Genomic DNA, 15395 nt, shown 5'->3' with positions numbered 1-15395 from the left:
AAAATCAGCATGAGCCTGTACTCAACTTGTTCCTGCAGGCAGCGGTTGCCATATACAGCCCAGACCCACAGAGCGAATTACAGTTTTACACCAAGGGAGGGGGGGAATGCATCTACACAACACACTCAGTTCAGGGTCCTACGCATAAGAACTCAGTCTAACATTGTTAGAGGAAGTGCAAGAATCCCCTCTTGGGTATGGGAAAGTTTCATTTCCTTCAGTCCCCCTCCTCCACTTTCCCACCCAAAACACTTGTGCTCAACTCTCCCATCCCATAAAGTTCCCTCAGTGAAGCTCCTGTGCTCACCCCCCCCCCAACAGGTTTTCACTGCTCCCCACTCCATGAGGCTTCCTGTGAAGTTGCCACTGCTCCCCCAGTAGCTCCCAATGTGGCTATTGCTGTTTTCCTCCCTTCCGTCTTCTACTTGTCTGTTAGCTCTTGCCTGTCAGACATCGTCACTCTGACCTCAGATGCTTTGGCCTTCTGAGGGCCACAGAGACAAGAGGGAGCCATGTGTGCATTCACTACTGGCATGTTCCTAAAGTAAGCTCTGTAAACACACAGACCACCCTCAAATTCCAGGACGAGCCCCAAACATCCCTCCCAGTTCTCTGTAGTTTTATAGATACGATCTTTGGGGCAGACAACTTCCAGCCCGTGCCAGCACCAAGACAGAGTTACAGGACCTTCATGCTTCAATGTATAAGTTGATCACCAGCTGAGATGAGGAAAAAAACCCACATCACCACAAAATATGGCACGATTAGATGCATTATGTGGGTCTCATGAGCCAAATTTTCTACTAGTGTCAATGGATTCAGCGCTATTGATTTCATTGGATCTGTGCCCGTGGACATCAGCAGAGACCTGTAACTTCTTCTGAAGAACCAGCATTTACCACTGTTGGAGAATAAAAACAAAGTCCCAGCAATGTATACCCTATTTCCAAAAGGCTAAACCAAGGTGCAAAAAGATTTACTTGCTGAAGGTAATGAGACTGGCAGAAACCTGGGCTTCCAATTCTAAACATTGCTTACCTATATGCAGCTGTGGTTTGCTTCACACTGTGTGGAAACTCCTTTAAACAGGAAGTCTTCTCACCCAGTTTGTATATGCCGTGTTCAATAGGCTGCTTTTTCAAAACCTAAAAAAGCAGCTAAAAAAAGACCAGGTTTCATTTTCACCCATGAGATTACAAAACCCAAGCACTATAAGTCAGAGAAATCTTTGATCCTCCTAAGTAAACTGGAAACACAGAGAAGGATGTAATAGACTTAATTCTGAAAGTCTAATTAATGGGAAAGTACTGTAAAGTGAGACATGGGAAAAGCGAGGTGAGGAGGAATCTTGATTCATGTTCATCTGGAATGTATTACTCTTTAATCGTTGTCCCCCATGTAATTACATATATTATAGAAAATGTGCTTGAACTTTATTAGTTGTGATATATAATATTGGTGTAAATGCTACCTTCTTCCCCCAGGATCTCTTTGGAATTAAGGCAATTGGTCTAAAAGAGAGGTGTTCATGGTGCACAATATTTTAATACAGCAGAAGCAAGTCAATATTTATTCTGTTAAAATTAAACATAAAGGTATTCATAATGAGACTAAAGGGGGAGGGTCAAGGTCAAGCACCCTATAAATGCCCCAAATTTCACCTATCCTAACTTGCGTTTCCCCACGCTATTCCATCCCTTTGTCTCTCAAAGGCACAGAGTAAGATTACTAGTACCTCTCAGTCACCACCATTCTCTGTTTCAACCCTGGGCCTCCAGAATGGAAAGACAACCAAGCATATAGGAATGGATGTTGTTGCATTGTCATTGTTCTGATGTGGACAAGTCTCCAGAACACCACACCCTTTATTTCTGTTGGGACCTAAATCATAGTTGAATCCAGATCTGCAGAGGTGAGACTGCATTAACCCACTGCAATTCCTTGAATCCCTTAGTATGCCTACACCACAACACACCTGGCAGCTGGCCTGTGCTAGCTGACCCAGGCTCATGGAGGCTCAGTCTACAAGGCTATAAAATTGCAGTATAGACATTCTGACTCAAGCTGGAGCCTGGGCTCTGGGACACTCCCACATGGAAGCAGTGGTGCAAGTAAACTGGTACCTCAGGTACTCCATACCATTAAGATATTTATTGCCGGTACAGCATACCAGAAAGACACATTTTCAAGAATTGCAAAACCCTGCACAGATACAAAATTTATACCTGCAGATGCGGATATCTGTGGATAGAAATCAGTATCCACTGAACCGCAGGGCTCTCCTGGGAACCCCAGCAGTGAAAGGAACAGAGCGTGGGACCGCTGCTCCCAGGAGCCAGCGCCCCATGCAGGCAGCTCCTCTGACACAGCTGTACCACCACCAGCCCCGCCCCCCAGCCCTTCCACGCAGCTATGTCTCCTGTCTGGAGTCTGTACAGCCCCACCAGAGGACAGAGAACATTTTTTGTGAACATTCCCAGAACATTTTTTTTTTTTTTGAGGCGAGGTGGGGGTGGGGGTGCAGGTGCAGTACTGTACCAGTAAGAGTTAAAAATCTACTTCCACCACTGCCTGGCAGGGTTCCAGAGCCCAGGCTTGTTCCCATGCCTGAACATCTACACCGCAATTTTAAAGCCTCACAGCCTGAGTCAGCTGACACAGGCCAGCTGTAGATGTTTTAGTGCAGTGTAGACATACCCTTAGTGATCTACTCTATTGCAAACATCAGACAAGTTACCAAAATTACTGGCTCACATCTTCACTAGAGAGTTCTCTAACTTGTAACAAAACTTCCCAAAACTCCAAGAAGCAACTGTGGCAGCTAAGGTCCAAAAAGGAGTGGTGAAGCAATGTAAGAGCTGCTACAGCAATTCTACAACATCAGAGGCTCCCCCTACACTGGAATGATCCTCCCATGGCTAGTCATGCCAGCTTTAGTGCCGCTTTGAACTGACAGTGTGGCACAAAGGAGGTACAATACAGTCCAGTATCTGAATAAATACAGTTTTAGTGAAGGAATCACTAGAAATTCTCTTTCCCATGAGCAGTAGATCTTGCTTGGGGAAAAAAAAAAAAAAAAAGTTACAGACAAATGCTTTAATTGTTGAATACGGATCCATTCTACTCTTCCCTCCCCCAACCCCAGCCCCCCTGCTATTGTTGTAGCGAATAGGAGAATTTGAAGGGATAATTAAATAAATTCAACCACCTTTATGACCCTAGGACATGGACTTATTTGCATATTTAGTAGGTACATGTGATTAAGAGTACCAGGCACACCCCACTGCTGCTATAACACAGCTCCTTTCTAGAACATAACATGGTAGCAATCAATGGGCATTACACGAAACACACTGGATGGGGGAGGAAGGGATGGATATTACATATTGGTCGTAAAAAAGAATAAAATAAGAGAACAAAGGAAATAAATTGGGAGCCTGAGGATATAAAAAGAACGAACAAGTTTGGAAAGAACTCATTATTTGCACTCCTTACTGTGGCAATAATTTAAATGCTCAAAACAATAACAAAAGGAATAGAATGAGAGTTAATTTTCTGAAGACCTGAGTCCCCTTGAATTAGCTGATGAAACAACACAATCCATTTTCTTGCTTCTTTTTTGTTCTTTAATGGGATTTGAATAATCAATTGCTCAATTTAATTGCAGTAGCCCTGGTTTCTCCCTACAGCTTTCTACAATTGCAGCGAAGGTGAACAAAACACAGGATGACGTTAATTGCATGCAAGATGTTGGCAAAGGATATAAAATGGTCACACCATGAGATGTCATGCAGAAAATTCTTAGTTAAAATGAACAAACAGGATCTTTCTGTATCACATATTATAAATATATTTATAAATAAATAAAAACAGAAAAAACACTATGTTAAAAGAAAGTTAAAGCTGTAAAGTTGAGCACTCAAAAATTAGGAGATGCCAGAATTAAGATTTTGTATGTCATCTTAATTAAACCACCCCCTTGCCCCATCCCCACCACATGCGTAGGCATTAATATAGTACTTAAATACATGCTCACTTGCTAGTTTTTCCACAGGAGCCCTGCTCATTCAGTGTACAGGATGGACTGTTCTCATTGAAAGAGCAGCTATTCGATATCCTGTTTTATCCTCATTGTTTAATGTTTTATATACTACAAACCATTCAAACCCAGCTCCGAGGACAGAATAATTTGTTTTTTCCTGGGTTTATCTTGGGTGCTTGCTTCACAGGCATTCACTAATTTAATTGCATGACATTCCTCTTAGGAGAGGGGCATTACCATCCCCATTTTACAGACTGGGAACTGAGGCACAAAGAAACAAAAGCCAAAACTGTCCACTAATTTTGGATCTCCAATTTGAGGCCCCTTGGTTTCCTCAGAGGACTTTGCATTATATAGCATTTATATGTTCAAACCCAGCTCCCATTGACTTCAGTTACAGCTGTGAGCACTCAGCACTTCTGCAAATCAGCTCCTAAGGTATCAGACAAGGCACCCAGAAAATGAGGAATGCACAATTAATGACCACTTATGGAAAGTTTAGTTTAAGTGATTTGCCAGGCATCACACAAGGACTCTCCATTCTCTTCCTGCCATCATCGCCGCATTCACTACACAGCTTCCACGTTTTGCAACAAATGAAACGGGTCTTACAGACAATAGCCTCCTTCACTACACAACCCTGATTCATTGCTACAGTACGTCCATCCAATGCACTGAATGAGGCAGGGGACTTGTGGGAAAAAATACTATGTACTCATGTAATTAAGAGGATATTGTAATAATGCATATGCATAAGGGGCCTGAATTAAGGGTGTACATGTTTCCTTCGCATAGTCTGTGTATGTAGGATACATATTGCATGAGTGGATAAACAGAGGAAATTGTTGGCCTGATGCAAAACCTACTGATGTCAAAGAACACACTCCCACTGTCCCCTCTGTGGACTTCAGATCAGGTGAATTAAAACAATTGAAATGACAGCAGGAAGGTGTTGTTCATCATCATATTTGTTATATGCTATTTTGTTTTCTTGCTGTTCCTAATCTCCCTTAATTATAAGAATGACACTGAAGAGTTCTTCATTAAATTTGCCTTCTCTATTCACGGTTCAACCATGCTGGTTTGTTACTGCAGATATTTCAGCCCAATTCCCCAGTAAGTGCAGAATTGTTCCCTGTTTTACGTATTCTACTCTTTCAAACACTCTAAAGTTAAACGTCCCAAGCCATGGGGTTGCCACTACCTCAGCCTTACCCACCTCAGTGTAAAGATTTTCCTGATGCTCAGCCTAAATCTTCCCTTGTTTAATGTTATCCCATTACTCTACATGCCTACTAAATAATTATTCTCTCTCTCTTTGGTGTTCAGATCTTTCAAATATTTGTCAAGTTATTGCCCCTCCATCCCACCCTCAGCTATTACTTAGCCAGGTTAAACATAGTTAGTCCTTTTACTCTTTCCTCAAAAGCGTAGCCCCCTGATCATTTTGACATACTCAGAGCTTCTAATTTGTCAATTTCATTATGGTAACATGGTTCCCAGTGCTGAAGGCAATGTTTTCAGGGGCAGTGACACAACTATCACGTAGCAGAGGATTATTTTTCCCTCTTGGGTATGTAGCTTAAAAATTGTATAGGCTGCTTTTTGCAGCTAAATTGAATTGCATAGTCATGTCTAAATTGCTGTGCACTCTCACATCTAACTTCCAGCACTAACACCTCTCAGGTTCCCACCCACACATTGAATATAAGTGTGTGTTTGTTTCCCATAGATACATTACAGTAGTTTTCATTTCCCCCAGCTGAAGCTAATTTAGTTATTTTCTATCTATGATTCCAACCTCTCTAGACACCTTGTTGTTATTTCTCCATCCTCAGTGTTTGCAACCCTCCCAGTTAGGTATCTGGCAAAATTAATGAAACATGCTGTTTACTTCTTCCAGAGCATTAACAAAGATGATACATAGGACCTGGACCTATGTGTATTCTTTGCAGCATTCCAATAGACAGCTTCACACAATTGAAAATATTGTTATGGGGGAAAGAATCAAATTCTTCACTAAAACCCAAATACAGCTATTGTGCTGCCTCTGTACCTTAAAACAAAAAAAGTAGACAATCAAGCTTGCCTTACAAGATTTATTCAAAACCGACACTGCTTATTGCTAATACTCTCAAGGGGCTCAATCTTGCAAGGCGGCAGGTACCCGAAATTTATATTGAAGTCAGTGAGAGCTGAGGGTACAGTCAGCATCTCATAGCAGAGCTAGGTACCTCACACAATAAAGCACTGAATTTTTTTCCCCCCCCTTTTCAGTATTATTCTGCTAAGGATAGAAGTTAGCTTTATGAGATGTTAATTTTGAGCATCAATCTTCTTTCATTTTTGAAAATTGGTACCATGTTTTCTTTTCTCCAGTCTTTCAGTGCCTCTCATCAGTACAGACAGCATCTGACTTACGTAAACCTCAAAAAGTGGAAGATCTTGTTTAGATGCTGACAAACCTCCAAATAGCATCAATATTGTGTCCCACAGTATTGTTTTTAAGCATGCATCGAAACATTCTGTATATTTGCTAGAACTGCATCACTGAACAAGAACATAACAACAGCCATGCTGGGTCAAACTAATTGTTCATCTAGCCCAGTACCCTTTGTTCACATTTGTAGTTCTACCACCTTTCATGCACAGGAAAAGAGGAGATGTATACCAAATAAGTTATTTGCTATTAATGTTCACTCAGCTCTTGCTGTAAAAGAGGGGGACGATCACATGGTAATGTCATTACTTCACGTTCTAGGACTTCGGTGGGGGGCAGGGGGGAGATACTAGGCTCAGCCTGTCAAGCAGAGCAGGTAGGTCTCATTAGATCCAACCACCGATTTGTATGACTTTCCAAATCAAGAGGCTCATGAATAAGTCAGGAAGGCTTTCCTGCAAAACCTAATAGTAGCCAGTTTAAGGTAATGTTTGTGCTCCATTGTTCTTAAGCAGCAAAATAAAACCCACAGCAAGGAAACTTTTGGGCATTAACTTATTGTGGATGGGGTGCGGATATGCATGTACACATGCTGTGTTGAGAGGAAGGTAGCAACTCCATTTGCTAGATTAGTGCATTCAGATACCATCTAACTACAGAATATATTTTAGGCTTTAGTAATGGTTGTATACCTTGATTCAAAGTAAGAAGCAAGTGATTTTTTTGAACAACAGATGTGTCAGGTGTACATGACTCTCTGTCACAGGGCCTCCAAAACAACTTTGAAAGTAATAATTACTCCTATCAAAGCATTTAATTCACGTCAAACCGTATCAGAAAAACAAAATAAACTCTATGCTGTTACCATGTAAGTGGGTGAATGTTGACAGAAAATCCGTGTCCTGAAGAAATGAAGTGTCATGGAGAACAATTTCCCATCTGGCTAATGGGAACACTCTCTTTGCTCACATAGTGAATGCTGCTGTGATTCCAATCCAACATATGTCTACAAGATGTCAGTTACTTCAATCCCCCTCTCCTCTTGCCTCCGCTAGGCGACTCAACCATTCAAACACTCCCTATGAGAATTCACCCCTTTCATCCTTTCCTTTAATAAAGAAAAAAATGTGAATAACGCCACCACTTTGACTAATAAGAGACAACCCTGAACATCAATGTGCAAAATATAGCTGCCCTGTTTGCACATCTGTGGGTCTTCTGCTGGCATTACCAGAGTGCCTGGCTTTAATTCTGGTGAATTGTGACATGAGGCAATTAAATAACAAATCCTAACCCTGTAGGATTGCAAAAGTCAAAAGCATGAAATTCCAGAAAAGATATTCAAAGTACCATTCAGAGGCCTGCTCCCTTGAAATTAATGGAATTCCCCCCTCTCCCCCCCCCCCAACTTCAAGGAGAGGAGAGAAGGATCAGGGCCCAAGATAACACTACAGTAAGCTTTACTTTACAACATTATGGAGGGCAGGCAGGCTAGCAGTTTGCCTTTGATCCATGTACACCTTTAAAAGCATCGGTTGCAGCCAACTCACTTGCAGCCAGGAGCTCTTCCCTGAGATTTTACATATCGTCACTATCTTGGTGTGAATCCAAGATCATGACAAGGCTGTTAATGACAAGCAGCCACGGTAAACTCCACTGTTTCCTTTGTGAAGTCAGATCTGAAGAAATTTCATCTGACAGCAAAGTACAAAGCATGGGATACTTTTTGTAAAGAGAACGCTCAAAGTAACGTCCTTGGACATCTTTATTCAGCCTGGAACTGTAGGCTGTTCAGGCAGCCTCACTGGACTGTGCATGCCACACACATCATCAGCCATCAAATTCCACAGCCTTTCTGGAAAATGGAACTCAAAATACCAAGGGATAGAGCCAGACTCCACCTCCTTATAATCCATGCACTAGTTAAGAAGCTCAGTCATTTTATAACCACTGCACCATTCTGAACTGTGAGACAATTCATTTGAATTCTACTTCAAGTCCCAAGTCCACAGTTCCAGCAGTAAACAAGAAACCAAGTGGTTGGCCCTGAATTAATTTATAGGGACTAATTAAAAAAGAACGAGAAACGCAGAGGAGACCGGGTGTCAAATAGGCTCATTCTCGTTGGGGTTTTCTGCCTCTCTGCTTGCTAAGCCTTCCTCGCAGGTGCATAAAGGTCCATGCTGCTCTTGCTTTTCTGGTTCCCCAGCGCAATGCTAGATAATAAATAACACTTTACTTCTTTAGTGCCTCAGATCTTTCAAAGGACTTTAAATACCTTAACTGATTCATCATAATCTCTCTTCTAAAATGCATAATGCCCCGAGAGCCAGACCGTAGTCTATCCAATATTTCAGAACAATATGATAGATAGCATGCATTGATCAGACATAAAAAACAAGTGGGGCTGATTAAAAGATGTATGGTCTGATTAAGACAGAGGAGTTGTCTCATTACCATGAAGAAACAATCTTGAGAGTTTGCAATAATGAACAGCAGCAGTTTATCATAGAATTACACCACACATATAATTACACCCTGACACAGGGACAGATTGTGATGCCCTTACTCATGGGCACAGACCCATTCACCATGTATGTAAATCTTCACCAGTGAGAGTATGGGCTGTACAATGTTTCAAGGGAGTGACCAAGGAGGTGGAGGGTGACTGGCATTTAGAAAATGAAGCCTATATCCAGAAAGACTGAGGATGCATAAACGGAAAAGTAATGTCATCTTGAAAGGAGCAGGTGCCAACCAGGTGAAATTCTACCCAAGTAGAGTTTAAATGGTGATGAGATGTGCTGCCAGAAGCTACCACAGGGAAAGTTTAGCAAAGGCTATAGAACTGGTGGAGAAGAATGCTTCAATGGGAAAAGGAATTCTTTGGTTCAAGTTCTCTGGTTTAAATGAGCCAATCTGTGCTGCCCAGCATCAATGCTATGATGTACAGTAAAATCAGGACACACTGCAGTCTACTCTGGAATTACAACTGAAGGCCGGCTAATGCCAAACATTCAGTATAAGAGCTGTACACTTCATGGAGGTGAAACTCACAACTTCCAAGCCAGCATTAAAAATATGAAGGGAATCTCACATTGGGCAATCCAGACCAGACCTTCAGTTGTGTGCGGATTTCCATGGGCTGAGAACCTGGCCCTCTTCTTCAGATTTTCAGTAAGAAAGTCCTCATCTGCAGTTATGCTGACATGCAAGATTTCAAACCACTTATTTACAGAAAGTTGAGGCAGCAGTTCTGGAGCTGCTTGCATCCAAAGAATTACAGGGAAATGCATCATCTTGCTTCCTATACTAGATAGTACAAATACTTTGCATAAGCATACACACTCCCTAACCTGCTTTCAGCCACAGATCACAGAAGGTATTGGAATATCGTAGGCAAGTATTATTCGTATTTTTCAGATGAGTGAATAATCCCAGAGATAATTAATTCAAATCATCTCAGATCTTGGGTGCTTGATTTTAGATACCTTTTGCCGGATATTCAGAAATGTCAAGTTATGCTGACTTCAAACAGAGTTAAAGGTGTTTATGTAGCCCCTAGGGTTAAAATGTTCAGACATCAGTATCCCAAGCCATATAAAACCACACTCTTCCCTATATTCAGTGCATCCTATTCAGCTCAAAAAATACTCACCAATTGTTCTTTTCATTATCTCTTTATTAATGGGATAATAAAATAACCACAGCAGCAAAGCAGAACGGTTCATTACACTCCTAATAATTATAATAAAATAATAAAAATGAGCGTTGAAAGACAATACAGGGAAAATTATGAAGAGACACTGATCTAGGGAATAAACCTTCAAGGCTAAGTAGACTGAACAGATCAATTTATATTCCTTTCTTCTCTTTAGTTAACAGGTTTTATACACAACATGAATACTTGTTCCCATAAGAAACTATTCTTGTCCCAATCCCATTCTATAAATTCCACAAAGCTTCATATCTACATCTCTGGCACCACCATTGTTTTGGGAGTAGCAGATCACAATGCCTTATTTAAAGAAGATACTACAGTATTCTACAGTAATCGTCCAAAACCATTCCCATAACATTACTGTAAACAGTTGGAATTTGAGACTATGCAAGGAGGATACTGCAGAATCCCACAATTAAAATTTAAAATGAATGAAACAGGCTGGAGTGGTGTGTAGATGATGTTAGGCATTTGCAAAAGAAACTATGGGTTCTGACTGGAGGTTGAGAACTAGCTGGGCTTTACCACACAAAGACTTTTCATTGTGGCTGTGGAAAAAGCACCTTGTTTAATATAAATTGTTCATTTATTTGGAGTGGGGGGAAAGAAATCAAGCCAGCCAGGAAGGAAAATAAAGTTGAACTGTACTGCTAACAGTTCCCCAGGGGGAGTGGGAAGTGATTAGTGAGTTAAATGGCTACATTGTTAACAATTGCCACATAGAGTAGCTTATGCTGTAAAATCCATTTTTCGCTGTCAATTTACTAATCTGCTTACATATCTGCTAGTAAATGAATTAATCACCCCTAAATCTCTCTCCAACCGCCCCCCTTTTCACTTTCCCCACATACACCATGTTCTAATACAACATTTGTTGTTTTGGTTTTATGATCTGACATCAATCTTTACAAACATCCACCTCACACGTCCAAATGCTCAAGAGCTCCACTATAGCAAAGCAAGGTAAAAGGTAGGACACTGAGATATAATCAAGGTTGCCATCAAGAGAAACAATAGTGTCAAACTAACGTGGCCATTGTGTTCATGGGAACAATCCCCATGCAACCTACTGTCCCAGTTTTTCCCTGAATGTTATTTGAAGGTTGTAAATCTGCAGGGTTCCACATCCAATAAGAAGAGTATATCAAAGAGCACAAGACAGTTGTAGGGATAATTCCATATGTCAAAAAGAAGAAGAAAAATATGCCGTGCACACACAGGTATTTTACGGGAAAGTATTTCCCCACAAGGAAAGTCTCTTATCTTCTGAAATGAGGATCAGCAGTTGCTAGATACACTTGGGATTTTACTGCTGTGTATTCTAGTGAAAAGTAGGTAGAATTAATTAGATTTGGAACCTATAGCAAGAAGAGAGGTTAAAACCCCAAGAGCAGATCTGCAGTGTTATAAATAAAAGAATGTGTTCAAAATTGTGTGCAACTAAAAATAATTGGAAAGAGAAGACGAGGAAAAATGTTACAAACAGAGCAACGCAACAGAAGGGCCAACAAAGGGATTTTAAACTTCCCCAACTATCAAACAAGTGGACAAGCAGGAAACCAGTAACCATGTGTTATATTTCCACCAGTATTTCTGATACCAAGTTTTATGGTGCAGCATTGGAAAATAAGTGGGCATGACAGGAAGGGATTCAGTGTTGTTTTGCCTTGAACACTGAACTCTACAGAAAAAACAAACAAAAGCAGCCCATTTCTCGCACAATGACTTTTCAGATTGTTTAACAAAAGGCTGCTGAATAAACACATTAAGCATTAAAAAATCGTTCCATCAGCTAGTAGTCAAGCGGTATTTGCATCCGAATAGTTATGAAGACAGCACCATCTGATGGAAGACAGCAAAAGTGCACTGGATACAACAACCGGAATCTTTCCCACAACTTGATCCTTAATTGAAATCCAACAGAGGGGCAGGGTGCGTGGACATTCTGCACGTTTGCTTTTATTGTCAGACTATTAGCTGTGCAAATTGGTTACAGGGCATTAAGAACTCAGCCGTTAAATGTAATCAAAAAAGAGGCAACCCTTTCCATATAACCTCATTCATGGAAGTGGCTCGGCAGTCATATTTCTATGTATAAATAAGATCATTTTCTCATTCTGAACAGCAAGGCAGGCATTAAAGTCGGAGGTGAAAGTTGACATTAACAATCAGGCAGATCAAACACTAGCTTCCCCTTAGCTAACAATGATAATGGAATATTTTCATCCTGGTTTGGAAAGGATTAGCCATTTGCTCTGCGCCTTTTATGGTATCATGGATTCGCTCCAATACCCACGTCTCCCTTCCACGAAAAAGTTTGCAAATTTTACTAAAAGACGGGTCTTTTTTTCTAAGCATGAGAGCTAAGTGATTCAAAGGGGAACACAAGCCTAGGGTCTAGCCCCAGTTTGTGTCAACCCCAATCCTATATATCCTGAAATCACATTCAGAAGTCATTAAAAATGGGTATTTCAAAAACAGAAAAAATACCATAAGCTCCATATACAGTTTTACTCATGAAAGGAGCTATTTAGTAGGGTTACATTTCCCAGTGATTTTTAATAAATCTGATAATATGGACCGTTGCCTAGCAATCTAAATATACATTTGTTATTAAACAGCATGGGATTGATTTGCTCCTGTACCCCACAGAGCTGAATGGGAGCTCTTCTACCGACTCACCCAGCCTCACGCCAAACTTTCTTTAAAACGATTTCGCAGTGGGGGAAAAAAAACAACCTTTATTTCAGCTTCACACATGGGTCTGATTGCAGCGGCCCCATTTGCTGAGCTGCCCAAAATTTATATCTTAAAGCAGACGGATAAAAGTCATTTGATCTCTCTTAGCATCTTAATTCCTCACCATTTAAGGAGTACTAACCCACAGCGTCCTGGGCACCCCTGCTGAAGGGTTGGAATGTAAATAGCCAAGCCTCAATAGGTGAGATGTATCATCTCCAGTCCACACAGGCAATTAGGAGCAGGGAAGTTGTCTTTACTCATCTTAAAGATTAAATACAGAGTGAGGGGCAGGATGTGTGTGTCTGTTCTGAAGATTTGCTAACTGAAGCCAAAGAAATTTCATTCCACATCACCAGGGAAAGCAGAAATCACTCCCCCCGCCCTTTTGATCCACCTGCAAAATGGAGAAAGAGGCAGAAAACTAGTTCAATGGACACCTATCACCTTGAAGGAATTCCAGGTGTACCTAAGGAACTGAGGAAGGGGGAAGAGATAGATAGCTACTATTAGGTTACACACAGTCTCTGCTCTAAAACACTCTCTCTACAGATTCAAATAACCGACATCCTTAATAAATGTGAAAGAAGAAGTCCAAGTACCCCAGCCAGCCAGAGAAAGTTATCCAAACTCTGCAGGGCAGGGAGCAAAGCTGCCATTGAACTTCTAAAAAGTGTTGCCCGACTTTGGTTTAAAGGTACGTATAGTGCCTTGCAGCGAGGGGACACGTTTCCCCCAAGGCTCGCCCCTGCCTTTGATTCAAAACAACTGGTTACTATAAAAAGGACTCAACTGTCTTGACTCCAAGCATGAAAGGGGGGCTTTCATTTCACACCAGCCACAACTTTTAAAGAAACATACCCCTCCCCGAGAGAGACAGAAAATACACGTGTATATAAAACCTACATCTCCCCTGGAGACAAGCAAACGAAATAAACCCTTTAAAGGGCGAGTTAGTGCTGAGGCAGTATGACGACTTTGAACACAACCCTCATTCTAAAGGATTTTTCATAAGATTGCTCTTTTCCTTGCCATCCACTGGGCTTTGAAGAGACAAATCTAGTCTTTGCAGCCCAGGATCCTTCAGAAAAAAAAGCTCGAGGTGGAAAAGGGTAGGGCAGATCCCACATAATTCACTACATTGCATCCAGCTCTCTGCCGGCTCTTGTATTTAACCCACCACAGCGAGAAGACGCACGCGAAGATCAAAGCAAAGCAAGCAAATCACTGCAAAAAGGCAAACTTAGCCCCGGACAGAATGTCCACACACAATCCAGCCCCCAGCTGGCACATTGCAGCGCACTGCCACCCCTTCATCGCGGGCTCACTCCCTGCCCCAGGTTAAGTTGAAAGCCTTCGCGAGAGCTGCCTATAGAACAAGTGAAGAATGGATGAACTCACCTGGGAAGACCTGCCCCTCTGCTTTTTGCAACAGCTGCACCAGAAAGACAATAGTGGCAATCCGGTTCATTCTTTATTTGAGTTCACATTCCCTTCCCGCTGTAGCAGTGCAGCTGTCTCTCTGTGTGCCTGGCAAATATCCCCTGCATTGGTACATCAGAGAGTTGGAGATGTATCTCCACGCTGAAGCTGCTATCCTGATCTGATGAGTAGCACAAACTGATTGAAGAAGGGAGAGGGAGAGCAGGGGGGAGGGAGAGAGAGACAGAGAAGAGAGATTTCCCCTGAGTCCTAACGCCTGCCGCTTCCTCTCCTTTTCTCAGACATCTCCACACCGTCACTAACCAGACTTCAGCCGACCTCGACTAGTTACACCCATTCTGCACTCCAGGCTTTGGTCCAGGGTTGCCCACAGGGAAATCACTGTAATTAAGAACCTTCTTCCCTGAAAGAACAGCAAAAGTCCTGCACCAAATCGGGGTTCGGAATCGACAACAATAAATACAGGGCAGGAGAAATCGGAGGGTATTTTTCCTGAATCAAACTGTTTGATCCATTTTGCTGCTCAGCTGTGTCCTATTTGCAGGGACTTAGGGGCAACATGTTGCAAGCAAATTAGGTTTCCAGCTCCTGCATTGTTTCTGGGGGTCAATTCAAAATATCTCCCATGAGCAAAAGAACTGGGACTGTGATTAACCGTGAAGCCAGCCCTGAGATGGGAAGTGAAGAGGAGACCCCCTGCTAGGACGAGAAGCGTGAGCCAAACTGCAGGTTTCAGGGGGTCCATTATTCGATCAGCTCTTATGAATGCCTCACAGACATTTTCAGCTGGAAACAGTAATTTTCATCATTATTCACTTAACTTAGGATAGACTTGGCGGCTAAATCCCTAATCACACCACGTACTGCTGCACACACGAGCTTTACACACACACACATACGCAATTAAAACGGTGACTCTGCTTCCACATGACTCTGCAAATTACCTCCCCCAGTCGCCTTTCATTTTTTAAATGAAAAAAGTAGGTGTCTCCTCCGCTACCCTGCATCGG

The 15395-nt window shown here is 41.8% G+C and overlaps 1 protein-coding gene across 5 annotated transcripts in view; it reads right to left on the bottom strand.

Moving 5' to 3' along the window:
- PTPRT (protein tyrosine phosphatase receptor type T) overlaps window positions 1-14544 on the bottom strand; it is a 715857-nt gene extending 701313 nt beyond the window's left edge. For all 5 annotated transcript variants that reach the window (XM_075072298.1, XM_075072299.1, XM_075072301.1 and 2 more), the window contains exon 1: window positions 14344-14544. In XM_075072298.1, the coding sequence (XP_074928399.1) occupies window positions 14344-14413 (70 nt within the window). In that variant the 5' untranslated portion in view covers window positions 14414-14544. The remainder of the gene's footprint in view (window positions 1-14343) is intronic.
- Between the last annotated feature and the right edge of the window lie 851 nt (window positions 14545-15395).

Source organism: Chelonoidis abingdonii, chromosome 14 (genome assembly GCF_003597395.2).
Source record: "Chelonoidis abingdonii isolate Lonesome George chromosome 14, CheloAbing_2.0, whole genome shotgun sequence".
Taxonomy (NCBI): domain Eukaryota; kingdom Metazoa; phylum Chordata; order Testudines; family Testudinidae; genus Chelonoidis; species Chelonoidis abingdonii.
Note: the sequence above shows the minus strand (reverse complement) of the source record. Positions and strands in the feature narration are given on the sequence as shown.